Source organism: Leuciscus leuciscus (assembly GCF_965113295.1).
Source record: "Leuciscus leuciscus genome assembly, chromosome: 18".
Taxonomy (NCBI): Eukaryota; Metazoa; Chordata; class Actinopteri; order Cypriniformes; family Leuciscidae; genus Leuciscus; species Leuciscus leuciscus.
Window position 1 is genome coordinate 14,276,984 of NC_138742.1, and position 12,626 is coordinate 14,289,609.

General features: G+C 37.4%; 1 protein-coding gene across 2 annotated transcripts in view; it reads left to right on the forward strand.

Moving 5' to 3' along the window:
• The window catches only part of acvrl1 (activin A receptor like type 1), a 14,078-nt gene extending 3,481 nt beyond the window's left edge, over positions 1-10,597 (forward strand). For both annotated transcript variants that reach the window (XM_082144908.1, XM_082144909.1), the window contains exons 2-10: positions 500-571; positions 862-1,086; positions 2,038-2,216; positions 2,624-2,723; positions 3,380-3,526; positions 3,707-3,982; positions 4,134-4,331; positions 8,605-8,735; positions 9,665-10,597. In XM_082144908.1, the coding sequence (XP_082001034.1) occupies positions 502-571; positions 862-1,086; positions 2,038-2,216; positions 2,624-2,723; positions 3,380-3,526; positions 3,707-3,982; positions 4,134-4,331; positions 8,605-8,735; positions 9,665-9,811 (1,473 nt within the window). In that variant the 5' untranslated portion in view covers positions 500-501 and the 3' untranslated portion in view covers positions 9,812-10,597. The remainder of the gene's footprint in view (positions 1-499; positions 572-861; positions 1,087-2,037; positions 2,217-2,623; positions 2,724-3,379; positions 3,527-3,706; positions 3,983-4,133; positions 4,332-8,604; positions 8,736-9,664) is intronic.
• Positions 10,598-12,626: the final 2,029 nt, after the last annotated feature.

Sequence of the window (12,626 nt, forward strand, 5' to 3'; positions counted from 1 at the left end):
TGACCAGTCGACTCCCAGACCTTGAGGAACAAGCAATCCGGAGTATCTGGACGGCTAGCCGGGCGCGGCCTCTGAATGGCAGGAAGTATAGCCATCAATATTTACTCTGCGTGTGCAGCAGCCAGAGTGTCTGCAAGGAGGAGAGCGAGGCCTCCCCTAAAGTCCTCTCCCACCCACTCTCACTATAATTGCAACACAGACAGACTGACTGGACCCTCTCCATCTGTCGTTCTTTAACTCATGACTTCCTTTAGCGTGGACAGGGGTTATTGAGCTTTTTTCCATTAAGAGATTCCAACACTATGTCATTGTATGATTGTGCCATTATATTATTCACACATGGAGCGGTGCCTTGTTAATGCCAGATCGGTGAAGGATGATGCAAGGGAGCGTGGGATATGTGAATATGATTAAATGGAAGGAGCTGGAAGTGGGTTTTTTTTGTGTCAAAGTGCTCCCTCCTAAGCCTCGCTCTCATCCTGTATCCCCTCTTTCTTAGACATGAAGGCTTCTGAGATGTTCGCAGTATTGTTTGTTTTGGTGTATTCAGGGAGCTACGCAACTCTCGCAGGTGAGGTTACATAATTGCTGTCATAAAAGTGTTTATGTGTGCATATGTCTGAGTGTTGCATGAAAACCAGCCGGGTGATGTAGAGTGTTGCTTCCTGAGTAGACAATAAGCAAGAGGAAGTATGTATCCTCCTACTCTGTTTTGACATATTTTCAAACACAGTTCTTTTTTTAAATGATGTGGTGGTGGACTCTCCACCAGAGAATGGTGAGTTAGCCATCTTTTATACAGTATATCAACTGAGATAGTGTAATATTAGTAACATTACATTTTTACTTACATGTCCATAGATAAAGGCGAGAAGGAAGATTTACAGTGCGCATGTGAGAACCCATACTGTGTAACCAACACCTGCTGGGGCCAGATTTGCTACTACAGTTCGATCCATGAGAAGATAGAAAGGGGTTGTTTTCCCTCCAGCGAGCAGTGCTACGTGCCTGATGTTCCTAGAGTGTATACTAAGTGCTGCTTCACACACTTGTGCAATGCAAACCTCAGTATGCCTCAAACAACAGGTCAGTAATTTCTTTAAAAACACTCATAGAGTGAGAGAGTCGTTTGCCTTGGTAGAAGTTTACTCTCTGCTGCCTTCTAGTGTTACATTGGTGTTTCACCGGTTTTAACTTTCATTGCTTTTTAAAGTGTTAATTTTTTGTTCACAAATGCAAATTTTGGGGTAAAATCCCACTACTGTAAATTATACTGGTAGATTTATAATTCCTATGTTTTGTCTTTGATGGGCATTATTTATTTTAAATGTTTTGTGAAAAGTCACAAGATTGCTTTCGATGTTTAATCTTGTATAATTTGTATTTGTTTATTTATTTTTATTCCCCTCTAGATCCTGGTTATTTTATTGGTATTGTTTCCATGATATATGTCTTGTTTGCCTGTTATGTTTTTGTTTTTTTTATAAAAAAAAACAAAACATTAAGGATATCCTGGAAAGTCATACTTAAAAAAAACTTTTTAAAAAAACTTTAAAAAAAAAACTTGTTGAAGCTTATGTTGCTGTAGCTCAAATAGAAACTTAAAACAATTCCCAAATTGAAAAAAATATATATTTTCAGATATATTTTTAAATATATTTCAAAATATACAAAAATAGCAACAAAAAAATATTGTGCCAATATAAAAATTGAAAAAAATACTGCTAATAATTTATAATTGACATAATTATAGTTATAGTTAGTTATAGTTTTAGTTATTTTTTTGTCATATATCTTTTTGCCATCTTCATATATCTTTGTAATATATTTTGAATTGAAATGTATTGTCTAAAAAAATAAAAATATGAATGTCCTTACATTTATTTTAAGGTTAGAAATGAATTTTTCTTGCCTTTTGAAGCACATTTTGTAATGTATTTTGGCAATTAATTACAATTAATTTCTGAAATTAATTACAAAATTGAATATGAAACATTTTCAGCTGCTGTAGTACAGTGATGTTGTCTCTGTTTCCAGTGGAAAAGCCCATCAAACTGATTCTGTTGGTGGGAGTGCCATTGTTGGTGCTGTTGGTGATGTCCATGGCAGTCTGTGGGTTCGTGTTGTGGCTGCGTACAAAGCGACAGCATCGCCCCCTGGTGGAACACGAAACCTCTATGCTCAAAGTCCCCAGCGGAGGGGATGCCACATACGGGGTAAAACGCAACTGCTGGGTGACATTCACTGCTTTTTGTTTGATCTCATTATTCGGTAGCACTTTATTTTACAGTCCTAGATACTATGTACTTATTATAGCAATTACAATAACTGTGTTATAACTAGGTACTAACTTTAAACGTAACCTTAACCCATGTAGTTACCATATAAAACCAGTGCTTTCTTGAGTAAGTACACTGTAAGTAAATGTGCTGTAAAATAAAGTGTAACCCATTATCCTCAATTCGTTACATACAGACACAGTCTTATTTGTAATGAGCTAGTCAATGAAATAGAACTGAAAACTTCTGTCTCTTGAGCAACTTCTGAGCAAAATGTTCCTCTGGGTTGTGACTCAAATTCCTATCATTGACAGTAAGTCAGTGTGTGTAATTCTCCTTTTTAGGATATCTTTGATGAGTTTTGTACGTCTGGCAGTGGGACCGGCCTACCTTATCTGGTGCAAAGGACCATGGCCCGACAGATCTCTCTGGCTCAGTGTGTTGGTGAGTGAAACTTTCATATCTCATTACACAATGCTGCATAGGCGGAGGGTGAAACAACTGCAGGATGAAGCAATGAAGTCTAAGAGGAGGAGATGTGTTCTTTTTTCTTTTCTTTTTACTAGATAATGTATAACATTGTGAGTTCGATAAATGTACTCTAAACTTGTTTTCAAATAAAATTATATTTAAATTAAAAAATATATATAAAAATGATTATTTATTATAATTATTATTAAATAAAATTATATACATGTAATATTTATACTTTTTTATTGTAAAGAGATTTCTTCATTTTACTACATACTGTACAACATCGAGTTTGATTGAAAGGGTGGTCACATATTGATTTAAATGTACTCTTAATATGTTTTTAATATTTCCATAATTGAATAAATATATTTGAACCCATATATTACACTTATTTTAAAATTTAATTATTATTATTATTAAACAAAAAATTATTTAAATGTGTGTAATAAGTGTACTAATGAATAAAACTTAATCTTTGTATTAATTTATATATGTTATATATTACAATTTTATTTGTTTTAACATTTGGAAAAATAATGAAAGTGCACTGATCATGGCTATATCTTAGTATAATAATATATGCATCTCATTTCAGTTTATCATTTCCCTCTGAATGTTTCTGGCAGGTAAAGGGCGTTATGGAGAGGTATGGAGAGGCACCTGGATGGGAGAGAGTGTGGCTGTCAAGATTTTCTCCTCTCGTGATGAACAGTCCTGGTTTAGAGAGACTGAAATCTACAACACAGTCCAACTAAGGCATGAAAACATCTTGGGTAGGTTTCCACCCACACTGCATTTTTCATTTCTTGTGTGGGAAGGGATCGTTCTGAGAGTTCTGCTGCAGCCATGCTATGTTCTGACTTACCCAAACATCACTTTTCTAATGAAGGAGTTACACAACTTTTGATTTAAAATGTAATACTTTTCTCTTACAAATGTCCTCTGTCCATCAGGCTTCATAGCATCAGACATGACGTCTAAAAACTCCAGCACTCAGCTGTGGCTGGTCACACACTTCCATGAGTTGGGCTCCCTCTATGACTTCCTTCAGGACAGCACACTAGACCCCGAGGGCTGTCTGCGCATGTGCCTGTCCATCACCAGCGGCCTTGTGCACCTCCACACAGAGATCCTCAGTACACAGGGCAAACCAGCCATCGCACATCGAGACCTGAAGAGCCGCAACATTCTGGTGAAGAGAAATGGGCAGTGCTGCATTGCAGACCTGGGTGAGAAAGTAGAACAGAATCTCTGAGTCTAAGTAGGAAATGTATCTCATTCCAATACTTTTTTTACTTTGGCAAATCATATACTTTATTAATGGAGATCTTAAAAATATAGTTTTTTCTCAAACATAATGTCCTCTGTGTGAACTCTCAGGATTGGCTGTCATTCACTCTCAGTCTAATGACTATCTGGATGTGGGCAACAACCCGAGAGTGGGCACCAAGCGTTATATGGCACCGGAGGTTTTGGACGAGAGTATTCGTGTTGATGTGTTTGAGTCCTATAAACAAACTGACATCTGGGCCCTGGGTCTCGTCATGTGGGAGATAACTCGTCGGACTAATGTAAATGGTAAGATGGAATAGTTATTCAACTTAATTTTTGTGCCACTACCGCTATTCTGTGCTCTTGTGACTTTAAAATATGTTTCAAAATGTCACATACAGTATTGATACCAAAAACTTTGATATGCTGAGACTTATGTTTACAGAAATAATTAATTACTTAAAGTTTCATTGCACATTACAACTTTAAATTAAAAGTTCTGTGATTGCAGGATCTCAACGTTCTACCTAACTTTCGGTTTTCTGTAACTAAGCAATGATTTTCACACTGCTGATAGATGTGATAGACTTCTATATTTATTTTTTCTCTTAAGCTTCTTTGTCTTACTTCCCCTCCCTCGATCCCTCAGTTTTTTCTCAATGTCTGTGTCTGTCTCTATCCACGATTAGCGGCCCAATAATTATAAACAATCTTATCTGCTGTCAGCACTCCTGCTCATTTAGTCCAGATGCGCTTGTTTTCTCTCTCTCTCTCTCTCTCTCTCTCTTAAACACACACACACATACTTTTTAAGAAGCACTTAATCAACCCTTTATATATAATTTATATGTAGTATTTATTACAGAATGTGATCTAATGGCACCAGTCTTCAGTGTCTCATGATTCTTCAGGAATCATTCTAACATGCTGATTTGGTGCTCAAGAAACATTTATTATTATTATCAATGTTGAAAGAGTTGTGCTGCTTAATATTTTTGTGTAAACCGTGATGCAATTTTTTTCAGAATTCTTTGATGAATAGAAAGTTCAAAAGAACATAATTTATTTTAATTAGAAATTTTTTGTATAATTATAAATTACTTTACTGTCACTTCTATACACACACCGATGAGCCAAAACATTATGACCACCTGCCTAATATGCTGTTGGGAATGTTGGTGCTGCCAAAACTGTGCCGGCCCGCCGAGGCATGGAGTCTGTGGTATCTGGCACCATGAAGTTAGCAGCAGATCCTTTTAGTCCTGTAGGTTTCGAGGTGAAGCACTTTGTAAACATTGTAACGTACCAAAATAGAAACTTCCCATTGAGATTGGTTTAGAAAAAAGTTAAAAAGATGCGTTTTCTGCTGAGACCTAAAAACCTCGATAGATTGAGCCTGCCGAATATAAAGGGGAAGACTGTTCCATAATTTTGGAGCTACTACTGAGAAAGCTCGATCACGTTTTGAATTCTTCTTGGATTGGGGAACAAACATAATTTGATTTGTTAATCTTAGAGTCCTAGCCGATGTGTAAAACCCTAAAAGGTTATTGATATAATTTGGGGACATGTTATGAAGAGCTTTAAAAACCAGTAATAAAATCAATCCTATACTGAACCAGCATCCAATGGGAAAGAGGACAGAACCGGAGTACTGTGATCCATTTTTTTAGTGCCAACCAGAAGACTGGCTGCGGCATTCTGTACAATCTGCAGACTAGATAATTGCCACTGACAGATCCCTACATAGAGGGAGTTGCAATAGTCCAGTCTTGAGGTAGTAAAAGCATGAACAACGATCTCCAAAACTTTCAAATTAAGGAAGGGTTTTAACCTAGATATCATTCTAAGCTGATAAAACTTAATTTTACAACAGATTTAATCAAAGAGTTGATTATGACTCCAAAATGTATCACGCTGTCCTCCAGTTATTGCTAAGGGAGAAAGAGTATTGGCCATCTTTTCTTTGAATTTTGGTGGACCAAATATTATAATCTCTGACTTTCATTTAGTTGGAGAAAATTTGTAGACAGCCAAGCTTTGACCTTATTCAAATAGACCAACAAGACTCATTCCCAACTTTCAGCGGTAAATATATCTGTCATCTGCACACATATGATAAAAAATGTCATAGCGACGGCAGATGGATCCCAGAGGGCACATATACAATGAAATCAACGTAGGGCCCAAAATAGAGCCTTGAGGGAGACCATATTTTAAGGGGACCACAGACGATGAAGTATTTGTAAAACTAACAGAAAATGTTCTATCCAGTAGATATAAGTGAAACCATTTTAGAGCTGTCCCACAAACGCCAACCTCATACGCCAAACGATCTGAGAGAATCGAATTATCAACAGTGTCGAATGCGGCTCTGAGATCCAACGTAATTAAAACAACTGCCAGCCCAGAATCATCCGCTATTAATAAATCGTTCACAACTTTTACCAGAGCGGTCTCTGTACTCTAAACAGCTCTGAAGCCAGATTGGAATTTATCCAGGATATCATTCTTTGATAAAAACAGGGTAATTTGAGATAAAACAACCTTCTCTAAAACTTTAGATATTGGCAGAAAATTATTCAACTCTGCAAAATCAAGGCCACTGCTTGTTTAAGACAGGGTGGAACAGCACCATTAATTAAAAAACTATTCACAATAGATTGTAGACTAGGGCCAATAGTTGCAAACAAATCTTTTAAAATCGAGAGGAGGAATAGGATCCAGCGGAGTAGATGACAATTTCATGTGCTTAACTACGTAAATCTGCTAAACAAAACCTCTGGGCAGTGAGCAGTTCTACTTATTAAATCTGAAATATATTTAGATTTTGCAGCTTTAACCGCAGCTTTTAACTGGTATCTACTGAGAGTATCCTTTAGCATTTCATTTGAAATCTGCAATTTTTCTGAATCTGCGTTCAGCTTTCCTAAAAGCCTGTTTAATAGCACGTGTTTCAGTGTTATACCATGGCTGAGACTGAAGTTTAGGCGTTTTAAGTCTGAGTGGAGCAACATCATTCATAATGCCCAGACTTACAGAATTAAAAAGGCAGTCATCTCCTCTGTGTCTAGAGGGCCCAGAAGCCTCAATGATAGAAGAAACTGGGCTTGCAGCATATGCATCAGCAAAACTATTTTGCTGTCATATCATTAACAATCAGCAAGGTCAGCTTTTAGATATAAAAGCAGGCAGATCAAGATTTTTTTTAAAAGAGGTTTATGGTCAGATATATAATTGTCTTCTGTAGCCACATTACTAGTAGACAAACCCATGGATAAAACCAGGTCAAGTGTAACCATGCCTGTGCGTGTAGCATCACAAACTGACTGTGTAAAGTTAAAAGAGTCAACAATGTCAGAGAACTGCCTCACCATTGGTTTAGACCGGCAACATACATGAATGTTAAAGTCCACAATGATTAAAACATTATAAGTGGGCGGAACAATAAAAGAAAGAAAATCAGAAGAATCCTGAATAAAGTCCTTATCATATTTATTGTGGGGGAGGTGGTAGATAAGTGTACAATGAACAGTGTAGGTCAGTTCCAGTTTAACCAGCTGTAATTCGAAGCTTGTGTATTTCTCCACTGATAGTAAGCTACACTTAAAACTGTCCTTAAAGAGCGTGGCCACTCTCTTACCTCGACCAGTGGATCTGGGAGTATTTAAAACATTGTGGTTCACAGGCAACAGTTCACAAAGAAAACGGGTATCCAAGTTAAAAAACAGAAATCACTATAAACATTCATCAACGCACACATCAGTTATGATAAATGGAAGCTCAAGCACGTTCGCTTGATGTGCGAGAACCAATGGGGTTCATTCTCGTGTGTTACGCAGCACGTTTGATCTTCCACATAAACCAATTAGGTTTGTTCTTGGTTGAGCTTCTGTTTATGTTCGCTGATCAATGTTTATATGTGAATAAAAGCCTAAATTGAATCTGTTAAATCTAATAAAGCGATCGTGTCTCTTCAGAAAATTTGGACTAAACCACTCAATTCATATGGATTAGTTTTACGATCTATTTATGAACCTTTTGAAGCGCCAAAGTGGTAGTTGCGTATAGCTGTCAATGCAGAGTACAGAACTGGCTCAGATTTTATTAAAAATATCTTCATTCTTACGAAGATGAACGAAAATCCTACGGGCTTGGAACAACACGAAGGTGAATAAATGATGACATAATTTTATTTATTTTACTCACTTGTTAGGAGATGATCAACTCCTTCACCTGTGACTGGTCATAATGTTTTGGCTCATCAGTATATACTGTGTATAACTATAAAAATGCAAAATAGAAGATTTGTAATGATTCCACTGTAGCTTTTTCCCCATAATGTCAGCTGCCATATGCTGTTAGGCTCCCTGGATAATTTCCAGCAATCCTCCCACAGAAGTATTAGTACTGCCAACCTCCCTCAACGCCCAAACCACTGTTTTATAGATATGGTCAGAACAGACTTTCAGTCTTGGCATAAATCTGCATTTTTATCAGTCAACATTTAAATGCTATGCAGTCAGCAAATGTTGACAAAAACTCCCATACAAATCCCTTAAATCTGTGGTTGCCTCAGGGATCGTGGAGGAGTACAGACCACCGTTCTTTGACGTGGTGCCCTCTGACCCCAGTTTCGAGGAGATGAAGAAAGTGGTGTGTGTTGACCAGCAAAGGCCCAGTCTCCACAATCGACTACACTCTCATCCGGTAAGATACTCAAACATACCAGAGATACAGACTTGGAAGACTTAAGACTTACTTGAGTCAGACCCTACACAAGGATTTGCTTTGACAGCTGCAATCTGGAGCAAATTGTTAGGAAAGCATTAGATGCGTGTGGGACAAAATATCCGTCTATGATGTCACTGAAAATATCTTATAGGATTTAATTTTAGGTTTGCTTTGCAAAAGAAAATGGATTGAAATTTACATTTATCCTGCTTAATGCAAAAAGCAGCTGCAGCAGCTTGGTAGCATGTGTTGAGGAGTAGCAGACTTGCAGGCTAGTCGCTAGATTTGTTGCTACGCTCTTAAAAATAAAGGTTACAAAAGGGTTCCACAAAGAACAGTTGTTAAAAGAACTAGTTTCTAAATCTAAAGAAGCTTTTCCACTATAAAGGACCTTTTATGCAATGGAAAGGTTCCTTGAATGTTAAAGGTTCTTAATGGAACCATAGATGAGAATAAAGAAACTTTATTTTTAAGTGTTGCACTTGAAAATAATTACCCCTTTGAGTCCATATATCTTGCTGAAACTGTTTTGCCATATTAGACTGTTTTATGTCTGCCACAAACACACACTCCCTCCTACAATGTATCTGTTCAGAGCAGAATGCTAAAAAAAAAACTAACAGTTTTGAAGGACAAATATGATTGTTTGACACCTACTTCAAAGCTAGCGTGACATGAACAGAATTCTCACAAAATCTCATTGTTTTGTGTCAGAAGTTGTTGAGTTTGGATTTGGAATTGAAGTTGAAATGCACTGAAATCTTTTTGAAAATGAACTCCAGGCGCAATCACTTCACATAAACATATAGGTCTACCCATACAACTGTACATTTACACACTAAGAGAGACATCAGAAATGACTAAACAAATGATTATCTACGCTTTCTGTATGTTTTTCTGTCAAGATCCTGTCTACAATTGCGAAGATTAAGAAAGAGTGCTGGTTCCAAAGCCCTTCAGCTCGACTCACTGCTCTGCGTGTGCGAAAGACCCTCTCCAAACTGGACCAGGACCATGACTACGACATTGACAAGCTTAAACTGGACCTCTAGAATAAACCTCCTACCACATATTTCCAAGAAAGTTCAATTCTAATGGACCCACATTGCATATCCATCCATCTGAGTATAATCTAAACTCTTTTAATGTGCCTTTCAAGCTTCTTGTCTTAAGGCTTCACTGAACATGGTTTATCTTATCATGACATTCACTGTGGGAAGTCGAGGCCTTAACTGTGCTGTTAAATGTTTCTCCTGAAACATATCCTCTTGACTGCTCTTCTAAGACCTCCGTATTTCAACACAGTGACTCATTTATTACTGAAAGTAAAACAGAGTTGATAAACCCACAAAATTCTTTTTAGAATAGTGAGAGTGAGAGGGGTTTTTACAGTCAGGATGTGGGTCATTCTGGACTTCCTAATTGCGTTGTTTCCTGAAATTCTGAACTTCCTAAACATGACTCTTACGTACAGAGGTTGGCACATGCTTTAGACTGTTTGTTGCACTTATTTTTTTGTACCTGTTTTTTGGCTCCATGACAGAATTTGAAATGGTCCATCTTTTTTAAAAACAAGAATTGCATTTCAGCTTGCACCAAGTAATTATCAAAACAGAGGATATATTAGTATAGTGCACTTTTGTAAAAAAAAAAATTACATCACATTACTCTAGCTGTACTATATCATTTTTACGATGTAAGGAAAATGTACAATATATTTGCTTTTTGAAGAAATTATAATCAAAAATGTGTATACAAGTTTTTTGCACAAAATGTCTCTATTTCTTCTCACGCCAAATAATAGTATTTAAGTATTAATAAAACTTCAGGATACTGAAGCAGACTGTGAAAATTTTTCTACAGTAAACGGGTCTTCAATAGAGGGTCCACCAAGTATTGTTTGATCTCAAACAAGTAGATACATTTGACTTAAATGCATCTTTGAACATTAACATGTAGTAGTAACAATTTGTCCACTAGAGGGCAATCATTAATTGCTCTTTTTCCCCTGAAAGTCTTCCATTAGGTTCTTTTTGCCTCTTTCTCTTTCCCATAGACTGATCTGAGCAAACTGTGCCACAACCTGATATGGTTAATGAATACAACGTCACTTCAGTAGCCCTAAAGGAGATATATACTGGATCTATTTCCTTTTGCCTCAATCCAATTCTTGTAAACCATAAACAATGTGTATACTGTCTTACAAGCCACGCAATCTCGCAATTGTTAGAATTGTTGTTCGTCACAAGAGACACTAAAGGACCTGATACCCCTCGGGAGCTACCAAGACACACCTCAGTGTTGTTGAACAACATTTCACGGATACAATACTGAATGCATCCTTCACGATCATGTTTCAGACAGACCTATATTTACCCCGTCAAAAATAGATATCTCACGTATCTTATTCACAGAAATGAGACTGCCAAATGGGTGCCTTTCCAGTATAAATCCCTTCCTATGCACACTGACATGCAGAGGAGGCCAAAAGAGCAGATGCTCCACTGATTGATGGATATTTATAAGATGTTTATCTCGGCTTTTTCCCCAAGCCAAAGTTTCCCTTTGGCGTGTCGTGTTTGTCTTGCTGTCAGACTGTATGGCGGAGTGAGAGGATGGGCATTGATTTCTGTCTGCCTGTTTATCTATATCTGCACCCTCGCTATATCCATCTGTGGAGGAGTACAGAGAGGGGGCTTTGCTGGAGATAATTCCCCCAACTCTGCCTGTCCGGTCAGATGGAGAGAGGGTTATTTTTAACAGAGCACATCGGCTGAGTGGAGTATCAATGCCCTGCTCTGGTAGGCCAGACTCCTCTGAAATGGTGCCCCTCTATCAGCTGTGACATTTTTACACAGAATGGACCCATTCCAGATGTCTTTGTTTGGAAAAATCGGATATGAACGCCCAGCTGAAATATGTCGATTGATAATTGAAAGATATGACCCCACTTTACAGACAATAGACAGTCAGGGACCAGATTACTATGTAGTCTAGCGAAAGCAAAGAGGTTAATGGTAACAATAGAGGTTTAAGTCTGCAGGCCGCAACTCTAAATGCTTTGTATTTGACCTTCGCATTGAGAACAACTTGAAAGGAATTTCAGTGTAATTAGATTAGATCTTGTACATCATTCTTTATGTACCCATACGGCTTAATGCACTAACTGAGACTCTCCTCATGTCATGTGGCCATTAAGAGGACAAATAGTGAGTGCATCAAATGTCTCTTTATTCCTCAAAATTAAAATCACAAGTTCCCATCTGCCTTGCTATTTAGAGGAAGTAAACATCCTGAGGTCCTGGCAGAAGCAAGAGCGCTCCTATAGGAATATGTTTGACTTCTATCCCTGAAGACAGTTTCCTTTTTCATACTAAGTCAAGGACTTTGTTAATGTTATTTTTCTTTCTAATCAGTGATTTTTTTTTTTATTGAGGGTCTGAGGTCTCTAAAGCTTAACCCATACTGTGGTTTTTGTGGGAGTCCTGAATGCTGCTCACAGGGGTTCTGTAAGCTCCTTTGGATCACACACATCGCACAATGTACGTCCTACTCACAAAGGTAACTTTGGCTCCTGAGTCATATTATTAATGCTGAGACTCTGGAGAATAGCGAACACCTCCTGCTGGACCACAACAAAGACGTGACCTGCAAATCTGTCAGCTTTCACAGACATCACACCATTTAATATATATATATGTATATTCTCTGATAATGAATATGTGAAAAGGACATTATATTATTTGTAAGAGACAATTACATGAAATATTCCCATGACCTGGATGTAATTTTTCCATTAGACAGTTTGAATCAAATAAAGTAAACATATTTGATTTATTTATTTTATAACTCATTCTTGAAACATGA